The 22,653-nt window shown below is 44.7% G+C and overlaps 1 protein-coding gene across 1 annotated transcript in view; it reads right to left on the reverse strand.

The window, feature by feature from the left end:
* Positions 1-15,948, reverse strand: part of LOC124592341 (division abnormally delayed protein-like) — a 610,377-nt gene extending 594,429 nt beyond the window's left edge. The window contains exon 1 of the mRNA XM_047131825.1: positions 15,424-15,948. Within this exon, the coding sequence (XP_046987781.1) occupies positions 15,424-15,613 (190 nt within the window). The 5' untranslated portion in view covers positions 15,614-15,948. The remainder of the gene's footprint in view (positions 1-15,423) is intronic.
* Between the last annotated feature and the right edge of the window lie 6,705 nt (positions 15,949-22,653).

A 22,653-nucleotide genomic window follows, 5' to 3' on the forward strand; every position in this document is an offset into this window, starting at 1 on the left:
TTATTCTTGCCAACAACTTGGATGTAAGAGCTGTTAAGAAGATTGTGCGATCATTCTCGCACTTGTCAGTTCTTGCAGTCTTAGGAATTGTTTGGATGATACTTTTCCGAAAGTCAGATGGTACATCGCCAGACTTATATGTTCTACACACCAAGTGAATAGTCGTTTCGTTGCCATTTCCCCCAATGATTTTAGAAATTCAGATGGAATGTTATCTACCCCTTCTGCCCTATTCCATCTTAAGTCTTCCAAAGCTCTCTTAAATTCTGATTCTAATACTGGATCTCCTATCTCTTCTGAGTCGACTCCATTTCTTATACCACATCAAACAAATCTTTCCCATCATAGAGGCCTTCAGAGTACTCTTCCCACCTCCCGCTCTCTCCTCTGCATTTGACAGTGGAATTCCCATTGCACTCTTAATATTACCATCTTTGCTTTTAATTTCACTGAAGACTGTTTTGCCTTACCTATATGATGAGTAAGTCCTTCCAACAATCATTTCTTTTTCGATTTCTTCACATTTTTTATGAGGCCATTTCAACTTAGCTTCCATGTATTTGGCTGGCTCTGAGCACTATGCGACTTAACTTCTAAGGTCATCAGTCGCCTAGAACTTAGAGCTACTTAAACCTAACTAACCTAAGGACATCACACACATCCATGCCCGAGGCAGGATTCGAACCTGCGACCGTAGCGGTCGCTCGGCTCCAGACTGTAGCGCCCAGAACCGCTCGGCCACTCCGGCCGGCTTCCATGTATTTCCTATTCATTTCATTATTAAGCTACTTGTATTTCTGCATTCTCACTTTCACTGAACATTTTTGTACTTCCTTCTTTCATCGATCAGCTGAAATATTTCTTCTGTTACTCGTGGTTTCTTCGCAGTTGCCTTCTTTGTACCTAAATTTTCCTTTCCAACTTCTCCTTTTACAAATATCTCTCTTCCTCTTGTGATTCTCGAACAGGGTATTCGCTATTACTAGCTGAAATTTATTGCAGAACTCAATCAGCCTCTCTCCTCTCTCATTCCTAGTCACAAGCCCATATTCTCTCGTAACCGTTTCTTTTACTCCTTCCCCTACAACCGCATTACAGCCCCCATAGCTACTAGATTTACATTTCCCTTTACGTGCTGAATTCCCCGTCCAGTATCCTTATATACTTTTTTACCTTTTCGTCTTCAAATTGAGCCTTTGCATTTCCCTTTCGTATTTTCTACCTTCCCTGCCACATTCTGAAATTCCACGCCCCGACTTGCAGAATGTTATCCTTTCGCTGGTTATGCAGTCTTTTTCTCATGGTCATCTCCCTCTTGGCAGTCCCCTCCGAAGAGATTCGAATGAGGGATTATTTCGGAATCTTTTGCCTGTAGAGAAATCATTTTCGCACTTTTTCAAATACAGGCCACGAGTCCTGTGCATACACACGATGTGTTTTTAATGCATTGCTTCCATTGCCTGCTGTATCCCCATGCCGTTGATCATTGTAGATTCTTCCGCCTTTAGAGGCAGTTTCTCCCACTAACGGCAAGAGAGTGCCCCCAACCTCTGTCCGCTCCTCCCCTCTTTGACAAGACCGTTGGCAGAATGAGGGTGATTTCTTATGCCAGAAGTCTTCGGCCGCCGTTACTAATAATTTTTATTCAAAATTTAAGCATTGCGGGGGTCGAACCTGGGCCCGAGGACGTTTTGATTACTAGTCAAAGACACCCTAGATCACCTACAGTGAAAATCAGTATTAGTTAAAGAACAATACTCACTCCCGTCAAAAGAGGGTGTGATACGTGTAGCTCAGTATCCATGGTTATGAATGTTCTTCTGCAACAGCTTTTTGGAGACCTATTGCAACCTGTAGTAAGAATCAGCTCTCCGGATTCGCCATGGGACCTGCTATTTGAATCTATGCAATCAGTGTACTGCTACAAGAACCGCTAATACCATGCCAGATAAATTAGAAGGAGGCGCTGCAAAATTGATTCGTCTACACATGTGGCCTTCCTGCCTGCCATCGTAAGCTTCATGCAGAAATATTGTAGCCTTTCTAGCATTTATGAGTGAGTTGTTGGATGAAGTTGTACCAGAAATCTATCACTTAGACGTTTGGTTTCATATACTTATTGATAAAAGTCTGTTTCGGAATTTCTCTACGTAGCGTTACTACGATAGTATTGGAGGGTTCTCAGGAAACCTCTGTTCTAAAAGGGATATCTGATTATGCTCTGTACGATAGTGTAACGTTGTTTGGAAAGTTTCTGCAGCATTACCTGGCGTGTTGAACGTGTGGCTTTGTGAATTTATCACCGTGTTAAGAGGGTCAGTGGCTCCCAATGGGGTGTGAAGCTTACGTGAACCTAGTAACCAGTGCCTGAAGAATGTTTAGGTATCATTTTGTTGCTTACGTTAGTGTACGGGGTTTGGAAGATTTGTTCGACATCACCTGTCGTGGAGAGCTTTCTGATTTTATCATCGTGTAAGAGTGTAGCGTTGTGCCAAAGTATGGTAAAGTGGGCCTAGTGCGATGTGGAAGTATTGTGTCCGTTGGTTAGAAATATTATGTCAAAAAAGTTTTTGGGAGTGTATCGGACAGCATGACCTGAGCTGAGTGTTATGGATCGTAAGATTACGTCTCACCCCTTAGTTGTGCCTGTATATAAGTCTCGAGCTCAAGTTCTGTTCATTCAGTCGTCTTTGAAAAATGAAGACAATGCTGAGACCCAACAGCGCGGCCGCTGGAGGCAGGCGTTGCAAAGCCCGCGCGGCTGAGGTACTTGGGGACTTGGATCATTTTTTTGACATGTCAGACTATGATCAGGAAATGCACCGTGAGTATTGAGTTTGCTTGATATCAGGAGTGTTTATGTTTATTATTTATTTACCTACGTCGTTGCTGTTAATTATGATGAAGTTACATGTGAATTTTTGATGAGATATCGTTTCGTTATCTCCATAACTGATGTAAGTGCATTTGTGAGCGGGATATCATTTGAAGAGTGGCGGTGAGCGGAGAGTGCAACATTAGAGGATGCTGAAATGATAAGCTTACTTGCCACCACCACAAGGTAAGTATGTTTTTAGTGAGCAGTGTGTATATATATATTTGATATCGCAGTTGTTAAAGTGTGTATTTATTTACATGTGCAATTGGTGACGAAGTGGGTGTTACTGTTCATTTTTTAAATGTACCCACACAGTTGCAGGCCGGCCGGGGTGGCCGAGCGGTTCTAGGCGCTACGGTCTGGAGCCGCGCCACCGCTTCGATAGCAGGTTCGAATCCTGCCTCGGGCATGGATGTGTGTGATGTCCTTAGGTTAGTTAGGTTTAAGTAGTTCTAAGTTCTAGGAGACTGATGACCTCAGCAGTTAAGTCCCATAGTTCTCAGAGCCATTTGAACCATTTTGAACACAGCTGCAGACGATTAAGATGATGGACACCTCATCTAGAGATCATCTGATGAGAACCGTTATGACGATGGACACATCACCACCATATCTTCCGATGAGGATGATGCAGCACGACACTGTGAGTATAGAGTGAAATATTCTGCCACAGGTATTGTGTATTTTTAAGTGCTGTGTAAGCATTCACGCCCTGGTTTGTTAAGCACGTCATTATGCGCGCTGCTGCCGATTTGTAGATGTTTTCGTGCAATGTTATTATCTGAATAACTAGTTGGCTCTAGGTTTGATCTAATCATTTCACATGTTGTTGCACATTCTAATGATGAAGACGATACATCAGTTTTAGATGCATCAGTTGTATGATGATGATGATGATGTTTGGTTTGTGGGACGCTCAACTGCGGGGTTATCAACGCCCGAACAAATTCCCAACCTTTGCTCCGCCCAATCTCGCCACTTTCATGAATGATGAAATGATGAGGACAAGACAAACACCCAGTCATCCTGAGGCAGGTGAAAATCTCCGGCCCGGGAACCCGTGCTTGGGGAGCGAGAAAGCGACCGCGAGACCACGAGCTGCGGACTGCAAAAGTTGTAGTAAGATTTGGAATGTAACTGTAAACTATTTAACAATAAATCTATGTTATTTTTACATCTGTTGTACTTAGTTTCCGTATTCAATCTCTATAATGATATCACCACATTTACATCGAAGATTAACTTTTTTTCTATTGTATGATTAATGTTAGCGGCTCTTCATGTTTTACGTCGTTGTAGGGTTATGTTTTGTACACCATACACTGTGATAACATATTAACTGTTGCAATACTATACTACCATTATACACTCCTGGAAATGGAAAAAAGAACACATTGACACCGGTGTGTCAGACCCACCATACTTGCTCCGGACACTGCGAGAGGGCTGTACAAGCAATGATCACACGCACGGCGCAGCGGACACACCAGGAACCGCGGTGTTGGCCGTCGAATGGCGCTAGCTGCGCAGCATTTGTGCACCGCCGCCGTCAGTGTCAGCCAGTTTGCCGTGGCATACGGAGCTCCATCGCAGTCTTCAACACTGGTAGCATGCCGCGACAGCGTGGACGTGAACCGTATGTGCAGTTGACGGACTTTGAGCGAGGGCGTATAGTGGGCATGCGGGAGGCCGGGTGGACGTACCGCCGAATTGCTCAACACGTGGGGCGTGAGGTCTCCACAGTACATCGATGTTGTCGCCAGCGGTCGGCGGAAGGTGCACGTGCCCGTCGACCTGGGACCGGACCGCAGCGACGCACGGATGCACGCCAAGACCGTAGGATCCTACGCAGTGCCGTAGGGGACCGCACCGCCACTTCCCAGCAAATTAGGGACACTGTTGCTCCTGGGGTATCGGCGAGGACCATTCGCAACCGTCTCCATGAAGCTGGGCTACGGTCCCGCACACCGTTAGGCCGTCTTCCGCTCACGCCCCAACATCGTGCAGCCAGCCTCCAGTGGTGTCGCGACAGGCGTGAATGGAGGGACGAATGGAGACGTGTCGTCTTCAGCGATGAGAGTAGCTTCTGCCTTGGTGCCAATGATGGTCGTATGCGTGTTTGGCGCCATGCAGGTGAGCGCCACAATCAGGACTGCATACGACCGAGGCACACAGGGCCAACACCCGGCATCATGGTGTGGGGAGCGATCTCCTACACTGGCCGTACACCACTGGTGATCGTCGAGGGGACACTGAATAGTGCACGGTACATCCAAACCGTCATCGAACCCATCGTTCTACCATTCCTAGACCGGCAAGGGAACTTGCTGTTCCAACAGGACAATGCACTTCCGCATGTATCCCGTGCCACCCAACGTGCTCTAGAAGGTGTAAGTCAACTACCCTGGCCAGCAAGATCTCCGGATCTGTCCTCCATTGAGCATGTTTGGGACTGGATGAAGCGTCGTCTCACGCGGTCTGCACGTCCAGCACGAACGCTGGTCCAACTGAGGCGCCAGGTGGAAATGGCATGGCAAGCCGTTCCACAGGACTACATCCAGCATCTCTACGATCGTCTCCATGGGAGAATAGCAGCCTGCATTGCTGCGAAAGGTGGATATACACTGTACTAGTGCCGACATTGTGCATGCTCTGTTGCCTGTGTCTATGTGCCTGTGGTTCTGTCAGTGTGATCATGTGATGTATCTGACCCCAGGAGTGTGTCAATAAAGTTTCCCCTTCCTGGGACAATGAATTCACGGTGTTCGTATTTCAATTTCCAGGAGTGTAGCTTACATGTTTAAGTAGCGTATGTGCGTTACAGAGTCTTTTAAAGTAAAGGTGAGTGGGTGATGCTATTTAAATACGTGTTTGCTGTAAGGATGACGTCAGGTTGTGCATCTCTTGTAGGCTTTATGAGGTGTGAACGTTCATCTTCAGCCCTATACAACGTAGACACATATCTGCATAAAGTGATCAGTTTTTACAGAAGCCATGTATATCTGGATTGCACAAATCGGTGAGAGGCTTTCTCACTTCAGTTTTACTCTACAGAAGCGCGTACATCCGCATAAAGTGTTCATTTTTTACAATAGGCTGAGACTTGTGCATTGACATGTTCTCTCTACAAGAATGGACGCAATTACACTTCACTGAACTGATGAAACGTCACCTGGAGGAGGGGACGTGGGAGGTGAACTGCCATCTCCAGCAGTATGACGCAGATCGACATCTGCATAAAATGATTAATTTTTACACTAGCCACACACATCTGGATTGCGGGCAACGGTAAACAGTGGATGCCTCAAACGCTCAAGAATCTCACATAGATGCACTGTGTGGTACTGTTGATGGTGAAAGCGTGCCGAGACGGGACCGCAGAGCATTGAAGGCACTCAAGGTGGTAGCCTGCAGGTCGTAAAGACCTTGAAGCGAAATTGGACGTCGTACAGTTCTTAAGTGACAAATAATGTAGCGTGATGTGTCAAGGTACCAGTCCGTACAGGCAACAAGACACTGGCAAACACCAGTCTGCATTCTTAGTTCTGCGAAGTGGCGCTGGATGCTGCAGAACAGTCTCTCGCAGGAGAAAGCGGCGCCCCACGACATTCAGATGAAGGTGTTTGTCAACATTTTGATGATGGAGATGGTGTGATAGTGCGGTATGGTCTCTGGGGGTGGCGGCGTCATCCCAGCGTCGGGTGACACGCCGATCAACTGACGACAGCTACAGCTGCGGTTGCAGTGACGTTTGTTTAAATAAAGGTGGAACTGTTCCTATCCTGTTTCTCATATTCCCTCTACCTGATGGTGGTGGTGGTCTGTGCTGTGTCGTCGTCGATAGCTACAGTCATCTACCGTCAGTTGGCGGTGGAGTCTGTTCTAAAGGTAGTTGAGTTTTTTCGTCATGAAATATGTCGCGCAAAATGGTTAGAGACCGATACTCTCGTAAAAAGTACCATTCTTCTCTGTCTTATGTATCTACCGCGATTTTGCAATTTTGATTGTTACTTCATATAAACGCGTTTAGCTCTCAAATTTTATTTCTACATGTCTGGTAAGTACAAGTTCTTGTATTTCATGGTTCTGTGGCGGATGACTATTTTCCTGCCGATGAAATAGCCGCTACCCATTCCACAAATTTTTTGTAATGAATTTTACAAGCATGGTACCTGAACCTAACTTTATGGCCTCTGAACCACCTCACAAGTGTCCAATGCTAGGATGAGTACTGCACACCTCTTGATATTTCTATTTCCGTATGTGCAGGTTTCGTGGTTCCCATCATTTTAAATTAAGTCGTGTGCTGCAGCCTTCAGGGCTGCTCCAACTATGGAAGTCAGTCACACGTGGGTTATAGGTTAAAAAAAATGGTTCAAATGGCTCTGAGCACTATGGGACTTAACATCTGTGGTCATCAGTCCCCTAGACTTAGAACTACTTAAACCTAATTAACCTAAGGACATCACACACATCCATGCCCGAGGCAGGATTCGAACCTGCGACCGTAGCAGTCGCGCGGTTCCGGACTGCGCGCCTAGAACCGCTAGACCACCGCGGCCGACATAGGTTATTTTAGCGTGCTACAGCAGACTTCTCAAACGGAAGAATGAGGATTCCATACCAAAACTGGAGCTTTGCCGCGAGCAATATATCTTACTGCTTGTTTTAACAGCGAGTCATCCATCCCGAACACTCATTTTTTGTGATGAATGTTGCATGTAAAGCGTCTAATTACGTGCGGTGTTTGCATTTGAAATTTCCCTGCCATTTTACCTCAGGTCACACTATGGACACATTCGTGCAGACACACACATCTACATAAAGCGTTCGATTTTTTTTTACAATAGGTAGACACATCTGTCTGCAACGGATACATTAAATAAGTAATCCATATCTCTTGATTTTCAATTTCCAAGCAGAACATACGTGCAGGTTTCACGTTTCCTGTCACTTTAACTTAGGTCATGCGGTGCGGCACCATCAAGACTGTTCCAGCTATGCAATGTCAGAACTATTACATTGCCTTCCTCTACAAAAAGTGGGTATAGTGGAATTCTCAAACGGTATGGCGGTCAAGAAATTCGCCATCACGAAAATGGGGTTAGCTCATTGCCGCCACGGTCCGGTCGGCGTCCAGTTAAGTGTTAGCTCGGACACGGTCAGCTACCTCGGGCAACAACGTGTCCATAGGGTACTTTCACAGGTGTTTGCTTAAAGTGGAGAGATCTGAACTTAGAGTCAGGAGAAGCAGTGATGATACACCTCTCACTGAATAATAGCTTTGCAAATTACCTCAAGTGGATCAGCACAGACATTCTTTGTCTCTGATGGCATAGTGCCAGGATTTCAGAACTTAGATTCTGGCGTCAGAGAACCTGTCCCATTATGTCAAGACTGGGCCAGAATGCCAGAATCTTACATTGTCAAAAATACCTCTGTAGGTCTGAGCTGGATAGTGACGTCATAGAGGTAGTGCCAATATTCCAAGTCTTGGATTCTGACATCATAAAGCAGTGTCATTACGCCCTGGTTGCGAAGTTCGATCACCGTCTTGTATTCCAGGTCCACCACCTTGGATCTGATGTCATACTAGGACTGTGCCAGTATTACAAGCCTTGGATTTGACATCATAGAGCCAGATCCAGTTCTCCAAGTCAGCCAGCACGACAATGCACCATCTTGCATTTCCACCAATTCATACCTAGGACATCAGTCCTGCTTCCATAGGAACATCATTAGCACAGCTGAGCTATTTTTAATTTGCCACCGAAATCTGAATTTCACGCCATTTTATACACCGAGTAATTGGCCTTTGTCAGACAGAGGAGGGGATGGTGGGTGAGGAAATCGTACTATGTCATCGATGACACACTTTGTGTGCCTGAATGCTTCCTACATACCTACTCTTTCCTTATCATCCCACTTAGTTTTCAATATTCTTCTGCAGCACCCAGTCTCAAACGCTTCCTTTTTCTTCTGTTCTGATTTTATCACAGTCCATAATCCAGTACCATAAAATGCTGTGTTCTAAACATACTTTCTGAAAAATTTATTCCTCAAATAGAGGCCTATGTTTGTCACCGGTAGATTTCTCTTGGTCTTTAATAATCTCTTTGTCTCTGTTAGTCTGCTTTTTATGTCCTCCTTGCTTCGTTCGTCATGGGTTATTTTGCTTTGAGGTAGAAGAATGAACTTGTCTACATAGTGATCAGCAATTTTGATGATCAATTTTTTGCTGTTCTCGTTACTTTTGTTTTCTTCCGGTTTACTCTCAATCCATACTTTGTACTCATTAGACTGTTCATTCCACTCAATACATTCCGTAATTCTTCTCCACTTTCACTGAGGATAGCAATGTCATCCTTCCACCTTGAATTTTATTTCCATCACGGGTTCTTCGATGTGAACATTAAACAATAGCTGTGAAATACTGCATACCTGTCTTAAACCGTTTTTAATCCGAATACTTTCTTCTTGGCCTTACGCTCTTCTTGTTCTCTCTTGGTTCTTGTACATATAGCATATTACCCGTCTTTCCCTATAGCTTACTCCTATTTTTCTCAGGATTTTGAACATCTTACAGTATTTTACATTGTCGAACGCTTCTTCTAGGTTGACAAACCCTTTGAGCGTTTCTTGATTTTTCTTGTCTCGCCTCCACTATCAAGCGCAATGTCACGACTGCTCATCAGCGAAGGACCTTTAATAGAAGAAACAGAGAAATGCCCGAAGAGCAGCACGTTTAGTAGGCGCGACAGTCTGGCGGAGATGTTCATCACGGCGGCAGACATTACAAGAGAGGCGCTTTGCAATCACGGAGAGCACTACTGTTAAAATTGCCAGAGCGCACGTTCCAGGAAGTCCACATATGTCTCGCGAACGAACAGCGGCGAGAAAATCAGAGAAAGTAGAGCGCACGCGGAATCTTGCTAGCGATCATTCTTCCCACGCACAATACTCGAATGTAACAAGGTATGGGGGAAATGGAAATTGTACTGTAAGCATCCTCAACCACACACCGTAAGGTATTTTGTAGAGCACAGATGTGGATGTAGATGAAACGGAAGAAACTTTTAACTATTGTGAACTACCGTACTATTGTATCTGCGTAACAGTTTTCTTGGCGAAACAGCAAGCATTCGCTACGTTGCTAGAAGATTACTGAATGGAGACGGTGTCTGCCTGAAGGTTGCTGGTTGCTCAGCGGTGCCAACCGTTCGTGGCTGGCTCATCGCATTTCAAAACTCGCCGCCGCAGTCCATCAGGATGTGAGCTCAGTGTCGCGGCATCCGCAGCATCTTATCTGCAGACACTCAGCATCCTGATGCGTCAAATCGCCTGTATCTTTCTTGAGCAAACAGATGTGTCAGCTTCCACTACTGTTCTGTGAATGTGTTGTTTACAACTCGAAATCCTCTGTCTGGGCACAGCTACCGAATGTTAGCGTCTGCCGATACTGCTAAACTTGTCCCTCCTGGTGGGTAAGTTTTTGCTTGCGAGAATCAAAACGACAGGCACCTGGAAGTGAATACGTCACGTAGGCCTATATACAAGGGCCTCCTTTGTCCGGCCCTCATTAACTCAGATTTCATTTTTAGGGTTCCGTACCTCAATCGATAAAAATAGAACCCTTTAGGATCGCTTTGTTGTTGTCTATCTGTCTGTCCGACTGTTAGAACCCTTTTTCTCACAAACGGGTAGACGTATCAAGTTGAAATTTACGTCACAAACTAAGGCCTGTGGTCCCTTTGCGGTATAATAAACGGTAGCTTCTAAGTCAATGCAATCAAAAGATATCTTTTGACACTCGCAAACTCACTCATCAAAACCTATAGCGTACTTCCCGTTGAACTCGACACATGATATTTGGTAAGAAGCAAGGTTTCACAGTATACGTACACGAAGAAATCCGAAAGCTGTTTTTTGTCGTTTCTCATCCGCCTGTCTGTCTGTCCCTCTATTAAGAGCTCTTTTTCTCAGGAACGGGTATGCGTATCAAGTTCAAATTTATGTCACGGTCCCTTGGCGGTGTAAAACATACGAGCTTCTACGTCTGCAACCAACGGCCATTTACGTCACATATATCGATACTCGCCAACTCACTCATTAAAACCTTTACGTATGTCCCGCTCACGTAAAATCATGAAATTTGGTAAGAAGCCCAGTGCAAGTAGGGGAAAAAGTAAGGGAAAATTGTTAATTATTTCACATAAAAATATATTTTTGCCTTTAGAACTTACATTTTATTCATCTTCCGTCAAAAACATAATAGAAATTTATTACTGCATGCAAACATAAAATGTAAGTTGTAGTCAAGTTATTAGGTCTTGTCTCTTCATATATATAAACTTAAGATCCCACTAGCTTCTTTTGGTATTTCCTGGCTAGTCTCAGGAAATACTGTAGAGATTTTCATACAGTGTTGGAGTTCCGGGGACCGGTATGTTGCCAGTATCGATACTGATAGCAGGCAAAAATTGTCGAGCTTTTCGATTCCCAGGACTGAGGAACTATCAGTATACATAATCAAGTCTATATGCAACCCTCAGAGGGCGAGTCCTACTTACTCTTCGCCATGTTTTTCTTTCCTTTTCCTTTTTTTTAATGCGAAAATGTGTGGTATACGGTTGGTACGGAACGGTATATGTTCAGTTGTTCTGTTCGCACCGCAGGTTGCCTGTTCCATGCTCCCAGTTTTCTATATACACTGGCGAGAAAAAATCGTAACACCAAAAAAATTAAAGTGGAGTGAAGAAATTTCGGGAATACATTTGTCTAGGTAATATTCTGAAGTGATTAATATTGCAAGATCACAGTTTAATGTAAGCACAACATAAGGCATTGCAAACGTGAAATGCTTGTACATTAATGAGTGGTATAACCGACAGAATGATGAACGCACGCATGCAAATATGTATGCTTTGTGTAATGCAGGTGTTGGATGTCTGTTTGTGGGATGGAATTCTATGCCTGTTGCACTTTGTCAATACAGGGACGGTTAACGCTGTCCCATGCGTGCTCGATTGACGGCAGATATGCTGATCGAGCAGGCCAAGGCTCAATGTCAACACTATGTGTGCATGTTGCGTTACATCAGCGGCATGTGGACGAGCGTTATCCTGTTGGAAAACATTCCTGGAATGCTGCTCATGAATGGCAGCACAGCAGGTTGAATCACCAGATTGACGTACAAAATTGCGGTCAGGGTGCGTGGGATAGCACCGGCCGAGGTGGACGAGCGGTTCTACGCGCTACAGTCTGGAACCGCGCGACCGCTACGGTCGCAGGTTCGAATCCTGCCTCGGGCATGGATGTGTGTGATGTCCTGAGGTTAGTTAGGTTTAAGTAGTTCTAAGTTCTAGGGGACTGATGACCTCAGAAGTTAAGTCCTATAGTGCTCAGAGCCGTTTTTTTGTCTTATAGTCACATAGGGCCAGTTAGTCACGCAAGAGAGCAAGGAAACGGGCCTAACTCCGCGTCATATTCAGCATAAAGTTTATTTTGTCAACAGTGCTGTGGCTGTCAATGGAAAAGCAGTTTCTGGCGACAGCATACTTGAATAAAATTTTCTCCATTTTCTTGTCCTGACGGGCTTCACTGCGAACTTAAAGTTTTCGACGCCGTTCTCACTTAACCATCGTCACAAGAAAACTGAAAAAATTTAATCTAAAGGTGTCACTATCGATAGTGGCTGGCAGTGCCTGATTGGAAGTGTGCACCTGACTTTGTTCCAGCCGTCCATGAGCGGCTCTTAAGGGCATGCTAGAAATGTTTTCCTTACAATTAATCTCTGCGAAACATGAGGAAGATACAATAATTTAGCTCTATTTAAGTGGAAAACTTACTTTTCATGGTTATCCAAAACGAATATACCGTAGGACCATTCGACACTCGGGTGTCTCGGTTTGAGATGTACTAAGAAGTGTAAGGTGTACCGTAGGACCATGCAATACGCGGGTGTCTCGGTTTGAGATAACTGTAACAAGTGTAAGGTGTTATTACACCCTGAACGGCAAAACTAATTTCTTCAACTTTTTCTTTTCCCTCTATGAAAATTGACACGATCCTGGGTGTATGTTTTTTTCAGATGAAAAATAAACACAAGCACTTCATTTATCACTAACTTTAATCTTATACTTACGGAATTTGCTCGCCATAACAAGCTCTTATATTTTTTAAAAAATTTTTTTGTCACAGCTGCTACGTCCGCTTCTTTGTAATGCTACAGTAACTGCGAGCTATCTTTGATCGTGTGGACCTTTCTTGTAGATACTGCTCAGAGAAAACGAAGAGACACTGAATGAATGATAAAAGTTTCCTATCGGTAAATATATCGAAAATAGCTTACAGGATTTTCGATTTCGCACGTAAGCGTACAAAAAAAAAGGGAGAAAAAATTAAAACTAGAGATATGTAAAATAGAAAAGTCCCTTTCACGAACAGTTGCAACTCTGCCTTGTAGTTCCTTTATCATTGCATGTTGTAGGTTAGTCTTTCACCTTCCACGTACATTAACGTAAATATCTGCGCATTGGATGCTAAACGTTGCGAAACACGCTTGTTTTATGTAGCCTTGCCCCGCAAAAGACTGCTGATTTCGTTTGTTGCTTACAGGTGGCAAAAGCATTTAAAACTAATTTCACTTAGCAGTTACATTAAAATTACTATGCGGTCTAAAAAATGACTGAGAATAGTGAGAAGATTTTTACGAGCTTGAAAATAATGTGTCGGTGAGGACGAGTATAAAATATTTGAAACCGGTCGACTGGTCTAGAATAGCAATTTATCTCTACTGTTTAGGGCACCATGATCAAGCAAACAAGTTCGCTAAAAGAGGTGAAAAGGTTTACGCGAGGTGCAAGCATTGAAGCTCGTGCCATTACATCAAAAAGATCGTATGCCATAAAATATTCTACCTGCTTTAATTTTCAAACTCATAGAAGTAGGTCATGGCAGCCAGAAAAACTTGTAGTTTTTATGGTGTTGTTGTACAATTCCAATGACATTTTACAGCATCATTCAAAATTTCCGGTGTCGTGTTGCCAAACAGTTAACGAACGTTCGTGCCCTGTGCAGGCAGTAACTGAATAGCGCGTTTGAAGCACGGCCCGTCGAAGCATTTTCCGTTAACCGAGGCGACGGTGGTCTTTCATCCATATCGGTCAAACGAGCGAGACCAAAGTTCCGCTAATCAACGCCGAAGGCCGGCGGGCTGGGCGAGGTCAAGAAATAGCCGAGGTTAGCAGTTCAGTTCAGAGTTAGCAGATGGCCGCTTGCTTAACTCGTGCGGTCGCCGGTATGCTCTGAGAGCGGCATTCGCACAGCCGCTGCGTGCGTTGCATCGACAGCTGCTGCTGTATGAATGAGCAGGTGTGCCTGCTACAGAAGACACGCCGTCTGCTGCTTAATGCACGGGGACACCTGCAAGAGATTGCAAAGGAAACCGTTGTGTAGAACGATTTACGGTGAAAATTAGGCGCGAAAGGCTGATGAAATTCATATGTCCTTTGCAATTTTCTCAGCAAAACAGCAGATTCTGTTTACCTCCTGGTAACATCGCAGTGACATAAACCACAAAAATGCTAAATACAGCACTAAATCTGACATCTCACCTTGAAGGGCGCTTAAAACCTTGTTTCACTCTGTTAAAGGCAATTTTTGCCAGATTACAAAACTTTGGTAAAATCAGATACAACTCGTGCGCAACTGGACAAAAAAATAAGGCTACAAATGGCATTTCCTACAGAGCGAACAACCGTACAAAGCTTGTAGCGCATTTCTTGTCAACCTGTCAAAATGTGTGCAAAGCTGTCGTCGTCTACAAAAAACGAAAAATAACAAGCGTTGGCCAATTTCGCAGGAGCTGTATGTAAATTACACCAGAGCGAAAGAAAACGCATTTTGCACGTTGCACATTCAGTGTTTTTTTTTTTTTTTTGTGCATCCAGACACGTTTCGCCTGATCCACTGAAGATGCCTAGTAACTATGGTTGTACGCAATTGGCTGCACGAGAAAAATAAAAATAAAAACTTAAGGAGCAGCATGCAAAGGGCATTTTCCTTTGAACTACTGTAATTTATACGGAAAATCTTCGACAGACCCTGCTAAAACTTTAGCCAGCTATGTCTCTTGACTGCGTAGTTTCGCTATGACTGTGAGTTTACAAAAATATTTCAACAGTATAAATATTAATAAAGCTGACACACTTCGTTTTCCAGACAACGTGAAGCGTCCATCATATACGTACTTCAAAACGCCGGTAACGGTGGCTTTTAGGCGAAATAGAAGACATAATGGTCCATACAAAGACGTTAGAATTCTTTCATAATCTCTGACAGAAAAAGATGTAATTAAAAATATATGAACTAAGTGGGATATACAAATCCGGTACTTGAACAATCCTCCACCTTTAGTTCATTGTTGGGATGCTAACGGCTTTGCGAACTACAGCTGGTCAGGAATGAGACGCATTTCGCTAATTTGTCCGTTACTGTCAGCGCTTGTTGCGAAAAAGGCAAAAGAATGCAGTGCAGAAACTTACCATTTATGGGCTTGTCCGGTATGTCAACCGATATATTCTTCATTTCGAAGAGCGGTTTCACAGCCGCGCAAGACGTCACCACATTTTCGGGCGTTTGTCCAGTACCCGCGAGTGCGTTCCCAAACACGACATAGGTACACATGCACAGAAATGACAACACTGTCACGGAACACAACTCTCTTTTCGCCATTTTCTCCGGCCGGTGTCTACCGAAATAAAAACTCGGGAAGAAACACTACGCGACAATGCCGGCGGGAGAAAACGGAGCATTCACTGGAGACGACCGGTAGCTGGAATGCGCATTCACAGCTACGCGCGAAGGCTGGAACTAAATACGAATCTGGCGGTATTCACACGTGCGCGGACATGCGCTTTATTCCGCGCCACACGCTCCGTTCAGCTCGCAGCGCGCACTAGCACACTGCCACACAGTAAGTTACTAGCTGATGCCGGCACGGACGCTGGCAAACTACTCAGCTGATGCGACCTACCGCATGCTTGCACGTCTCCCAAGCACGCTCTCTGCCCGCCTACCCACCCCCACTACGCAGATACACACATTCATGGGACGCTGGCCGCGTCGCGAGCGACATCTACCGACCAACATTGGCATCTGCTGCGCGGCATTCGAGCCGCGCGCTGCTGCGGCCACCTGGCGGCACGAATTTCAACTGCTTGCGGCACGAGTTCCATCATTTGCATCAAAATAGAATTCGGTTACTTCCGAGCCGCGAGTGGAATGCGACGCCGTGGAGAATAAAGGAAGGCTATAACGTTTCTGAATGTCATCCGATCACCGCCACCCACAGAAACATCTCAATATTGAATTTTATTCGTCACGGACTTGCATATCATCGTACTCCCCCCAGTGAGCCAGTTTTTACACGATCACATTATTTTATCCATGATGATTCGAGAAAGCCGCGACTGTTTTCGTAAATTTCAATATTTCATAACCATAGAATAAAGGTGGCAGAAGTAAAATACAGGGAGCGAAAGGCTATTTACAATTTGTACAGAAAGCAGATGGCAGTTATAAGAGTCGAGGGACAACAACACCAGAATAAATCTACCACAGGTTTCAATATGTGACATATCAACGAAGCAGACATCTGTGCTGTAATGTGTCAAGACAAAAATGTGAAATTTGCACGGAACATCTTTACTGCCGTCTGATGTGTTACGGTGAAATAAATCATAAAAGGTGTGCCTGTTTCGTGGTTTTTCTGCACTGGTATTAAATCTGCGGGCTCTTGAACAAAGCTGGAGGAAAGCGTTAGTGATGACCTCCAACACATGCGACAGCGATGTTCGAGCAGTAAATTAGCCATAGCAACATACAGAACTACTTACACGCTACTCAAAGGCCAATTATCTGAAGCGGACTCTAGACGGTCAATAATAATGATAATATTTCCCGGATGCTCCGTGTGGCCGAGCGGTTGTAGGCGCTTAAGTCTGGAACCGCGAGACCACTATGGTCGCAGGTTCGAATCCTGCCTCCGGCATGAGTGTGTGTGATGTCCTTCGGTTAGTTAGGTTGAAGTAGTTCTAAGTTCTAGGGAACTGATGACCTCAGATGTTAAATCCCATAGTGCTCAGAGCCATTTGAATCATGTCCAAATGTTTATGCGAAATATTATGAACCAGTTAATTCGAAATGTCCACAGCACTAGCAATCTCACGCACCTTAACTCTTCTGTCATCCATCACTATATCATGGATTTTATCAATGATTTCTGGACTCATAACCTCTACAGGTAGTCCAGAACGTTCAGCATCACTTGTGCCCATATTGCCACTCCGAAAATTTTGACACCGCTTATAAATTGTTCTAATCGAACGTGCAGAGTCACCGTAATGTTTATCAAGCTTCTCTTTAGTCTTCTGAGGCGTTTTGCCTTTCATAAAGTAATGTTTAATCACCACACGAAATTCTTGTTCGTCCGTTTTTTGACAATCGCTCGACTTCCTTGATTCACACGAATGCCAAACACGAAGAAATAGACCAATATGGCTGAAACTTGGTGTGCGTTCTTTCCAAAGATGCTACTAACTAAACATGATCTCGATACACGCCGGTGGTGCCATCTCTCGGACGTCGCACGGACTTTTCAAACGCCCCTCGTAGCACTTGCAACCTACATCCTCCATTATCTGCTGGATGTATTGCAATCTCTACCTTCCTATCAGTTTTTGCCCTGTGCAGCTCCCTCTTGAAGTCAGTCCCTGATGTCTTAACAGATGTCCTATCATCCAGTGTTTTCCACATATTCCTCTCCTCTCCGATTCTGCGTGGAACCTCCTCATTCCTTACCTTAACAGTCCACCTAATTTTCAACATTTGTCTGTAGCAGCACATCTCAAATGTTTCGATTCTCTTCTGTTCCGGTTTCCCCACAGTCCATCTTTCACTACCATACAATGCTGTGCTCCAGACGTATATTCTCAGGAAGTTATTCCTCAGGCAGCCTATGTTTGATACTCATAGACTTCTCTTGGCTAGGAATGCCCTTTTTGCCAATGCTAATCTGCTTTTGATGCTCCGTCCATCATTGGTTATTTTACAGTCGAGGTAGCAAAATTCCTTAATTTCATCTACTTCCTGACCATCAATCCTTATGTTAAGTTTCTCGCTGTAGCATATCGCAGCATCGGCTGCGGTTCGAGAACTGCAGGCCCTTCTTTGGACGAGCGCAGAGGAGCGTACTCCTCAGGCTTACTGGCGTCTTCGGTACAACACCTGCAGAGGTTATACTAGAAATACTGCGGATCAGGCCCATATAGAGTAGGGGGCTAGTGGTTAAATCGAAGTAGACTCGGCCGGCCGGAGTGGCCGAGCGTTTCTAGGCGCTACGGTCTGGAACTGCGTGACTACTACGGTCGGATACCTCGGGCATGGATGTGTGTGATGTCCTTATGTTAGTTAGGTTTAAGTAGTTCTAAGTTCTAGGGGACTGATGACCTTAGATGTTTAAGTCCCATAGTGCTCAGAGCCATTTGAACCATTTTGAAGTACACTCGACTGATCGCAAGTGATTACATTGTTAAATATCAGTAACAGCATTCGATCCCGGGACTCGGAGAATAGATGACTGGTAGCGGAAATGACCGTGCGGCATTGTGGGCCGGGAGTCCCCCATTCGGGGAAGTTCAGACGCCGAGGGCAAGTACTTACTGCATTCGACGCCACATTGGGTGACTTGCACGTCGGAGATGGAGATGAAATAATGATGAGGACAACACAATACCCAGTCCCTGAGCGTAGAAAATCTTCTGCCCCAGCCGGGAATCGAACCCGGGCCCCTTGGCGTGGCATTCCGCCGCGTTGACCACTCTCTGTCTTTTTTTTTTTTTTTGGTTGATCTCATTTTGTTCAATATTATTCGTGGAATTTTTTCGGGACGGACGTCCGATGACACCCGTTTAGATTCTTTGTTGATCCGTTCACTCAGTTTTTTGTTATAGAGAGTAGCTAACCCTCTGCCCGAACACGCTGAGCTACGGTGCCGGCATCTGCGGGGAGCCAAAGAGAGACTGGGATCGCCCCTGGATGACCCATCTTAAAGCTGTTCCCATATGCGACGAATCATCTAACTTTAACGTGGACGCGGGCGGGACATTCGACCTCGCGAGGCACAGTGCCGCCGGCATGCGGCACAGTTGGTTAACGTGATTTGCGCTCTTCGCGCTCTCCAGCAGCCGTTGTCGGCTTTGTTCGCCTTGAAAACCACGCAGTTTCTTTACGAAAATGGATGCGTCCACCCTGCGATTGTTGGACAAGAACGGAGAAAATTGCGAAGAAGATTCTGGACACGACGATGGCTTGAACAGCAAATTTCTGGTAGAGGACCAGTGTATAACGCTGTACAACGATCTGAGATACACACTGGCAGGAGTTATTCGTTAACTCAATTAAATTTTCATCTCATTTTTAATTTTAAATTGGGTATAGCTAAGGTATAGTGTCTAACATCAGTCTGTGCGTGCGTAAACCATGTTCTCGATGCTGCGTGGCCTACCAACCACCTAAAATAATGTACTTCATCAAAAAGACTTCAAGATCGAGATTTGTTTCGTAAACTCATTCGAATGGAAGAGGAGTTTGTTTTCAAACTGCTCGCAATTGTTATAAAAGATACTGGTATTTAGCGGCAATATGCAAACATGAGCCAGTCCATAAACATATTTTACACAAAGTTTCCGTAATAGCATAAATTCTCAGAGTTTGTTGGTTGGTTTGTGGGATTAAAGGGACCAGGCTGCTACGGTCATCGGTCCCTAAATTCCCAGAGTATAACTTGTGTTTATTTTCAGACTTCAAACATAGACTGGCTGTCAAGCTTTCTGGCCACTGGGAAGATATTCGAGTCGTTGGCCTTCGCAACGAGAATTGCTGCAAATACATTATGTATAATAAATAACATCGACTTTTCACGTAATACTTCTATTAAATGAATAATAAAGACTCAGAATATTTTAGAAAACAAAAGGTGAAAAAATATTATCTTGCTATCTATTACTCTACAACACAGTCTACAACACTATCAACTGTACCCAAAAAAATGGCTCAAATGGCTCTGAGCACTATACGACTTAACTTCTGAGGTCATCAGTCCCTAGAACTTAAAACTAATTAAACCCAACTAACCTAAGGACATCAGACACATCTATGCCCGAGGCAGGATTCGAACCTGCGACCGTAGCGGTCGCCCGGCCCCAGACTGTAGCGCCTAGAACCGCACGGCCACTCCGGCTGGCTAACTGTACCCCTGTTACAACATAGCATCCAACTTTCTTTATACGACATACACTATGTAAAGAGTACCCACAAATGCCATTATTTGGTATTTAAATGAGAGCACTACCCAAAACATGCGCTTTTTACAGATCAACGATGCGCCATAGCATTGAAACGGTATACTTTCGTACCATACAAGTTATAACAGTAAAATCATTTAACTACAGGAAGTCTGTACCTACCAATATGTACAGGGCTATTACAAATGATTGAAGCGATTTCATAAATTCATTGTAGCTCCATTCATTGACATATGGTCACGACACACTACAGATACATAGAAAAACTCATAAAGTTTTGTTCGGCTGAAGCCGCACTTCAGGTTTCTGCCACCAGAGCGCTCTGAGAGCGCAGTGAGACAAAATGGCGACAGGAGCCGAGAAAGCGTATGTCGTGCTTGAAATGCACTCACATCAGTCTGTCATAATAGTGCAACGACACTTCAGGACGAAGTTTAACAAAGATCCACCAACTGCTAACTTCATTCGGCGATGGTATGCGCAGTTTAAAGCTTCTGAATGCCTCTGTAAGGGGAAATCAACGGGTCGGCCTGCAGTGAGTGAAGAAACGGTTGAACGCGTGCGGGCAAGTTTCACGCGTAGCCCGCGGAAGTCGACGAATAAAGCAAGCAGGGAGCTAAATGTACCACAGCCGACGGTTTGGAAAATCTTACGGAAAAGGCTAAAGTAGAAGCCTTACCGTTTACAATTGCTACAAGCCCTGACACCCGATGACAAAGAGATTGGAAAACCGATGGATCGGTCGTGGTGGAGATCACGATCAGCAATTCATGTTATGGCCTCCACGCTTAATTCTGGCTTGCCAAAGGAGTTCTTGACAGTTGCTTCTCCTTTGAGCAAAGATTTCTTTCTTCTTTCTCATTTTCATTCTCCAACGAGTTTTTGGACTCCCTCTCAACGTTATGTTTAGACATTTCTGTTTCCCATGGCCTACTTTATTTGCTGCATTTTTATATTTTTCTCTCTTGTCAATTAAATTTAATATATAACGTTTTATCCAACGATTTCTACTGTACCTTTTTGCCATTCACATATTCTGCTGAATTCACCATTTCTTCTCTCAAAGATATCTATTCCTATTGTAGCGGATTACTTCCTCTGTTTCCGTCAGCCGTTGCATTACGGTAACTTTAAGATAATTCGAAAAACTGTGGGTCTTGATTTATTCAAGTTCCATCTCCTTAATTTGCTACCGTTTACTGTCTCTTTAGTTGTAAACTGCAGCTCGTAACCAATAAATTATTGTCGGTTTGCCTTTGCACCGGGAAATGTCTTACAATTTAAAATCTGGTTTCGAAACCTCTGTTCCAAATATGTATTATTCTTTCATGATTCTTAAGCAAGGTGTTGGTGATGATTACATCATGATCTGTGCGATATTCTATCAGGTGGCTTCCACTTTCATCCCTTCCCCCAAGCCTTTGTGTTCTTACTGTTTTCCTGTACCTGCTACCGTATCGCATATTAAATTTTTGTCTCGCTTAACTATCTGAATAATCTCTTTTACCGTATATTGTTTCAGTGTGTTAGGAGATGCTGAACAATTATGAACGGTGGTCATGAAATCTACCGAGCGAGGGGACGCAGTGGTTAGCACACTGGACTTGCATTCGGGATGACGACAGTTCAATCCCGCGTCCAACCATCCTAGTTTAGGTTTTCCGTGATTTCCCTAAATCGCTTCAGGCAAATGCCGGGATGGTTCCTTCGAAAGGGCACGGCCGACTTCCTTCCCCATCCTTCCCTAACCCGATGATACCGATGACCTAGTGGTTTGGTCTCCTCCCCCAAATCAACCTGAGAGGTGGCATGAGCCCCCTCTCATATTTCTATCTTACGATTTTCCTCTCTAATTGCATGCAGTGAAAAGTCGCTATTCCTGCACACGCGGACTTCCCACGCAGCGTCTCTCGTCACCCGGGTGGTCCGGTGACAGGCGGGCTCTGCTGATCGGGAAAGGGTTAAGCCGACGGGTGTGAGGAAGTCGAGTGAATGCTTTGCAGACGCCGACATTGTCAAAAGACATGCCCGGAGGGGTCTGAAGTAGCGGCTGGGCTAGAGGTTCCGTTACTTCGCAGAATCTTAGCGAAAACACTTTCTGGCGGGCTACCAGCGAGGCATGGGAATGACTTGTGTACCCAGGCAGTTGTGGCGGGAAAAGTCCCGCGCTTTCTGCAAAATAGTAACTGTGATTGGCTTGCTCAGGGCATAGCTCTGTGACGTAGCAAAATCAGCGCAGAAATTGGCGCCAAGAATCTCCATTGGTGGAATGGTAGTGCTCCGGCAATGGAGTGGAATTTTCCGCCGGTTTTCGAGTTGCTGATTGGAACTTTTAACCACGGCCACTGTCGTGGGGGTGGGAATGTTGTGTGTTCGGCCTGTACGGGTGCTCTTAGTAGTCGCCTCTCG

The sequence above is a fragment of the Schistocerca americana genome, chromosome 2 (genome assembly GCF_021461395.2).
Source record: "Schistocerca americana isolate TAMUIC-IGC-003095 chromosome 2, iqSchAmer2.1, whole genome shotgun sequence".
Classification (NCBI taxonomy): Eukaryota; Metazoa; Arthropoda; class Insecta; order Orthoptera; family Acrididae; genus Schistocerca; species Schistocerca americana.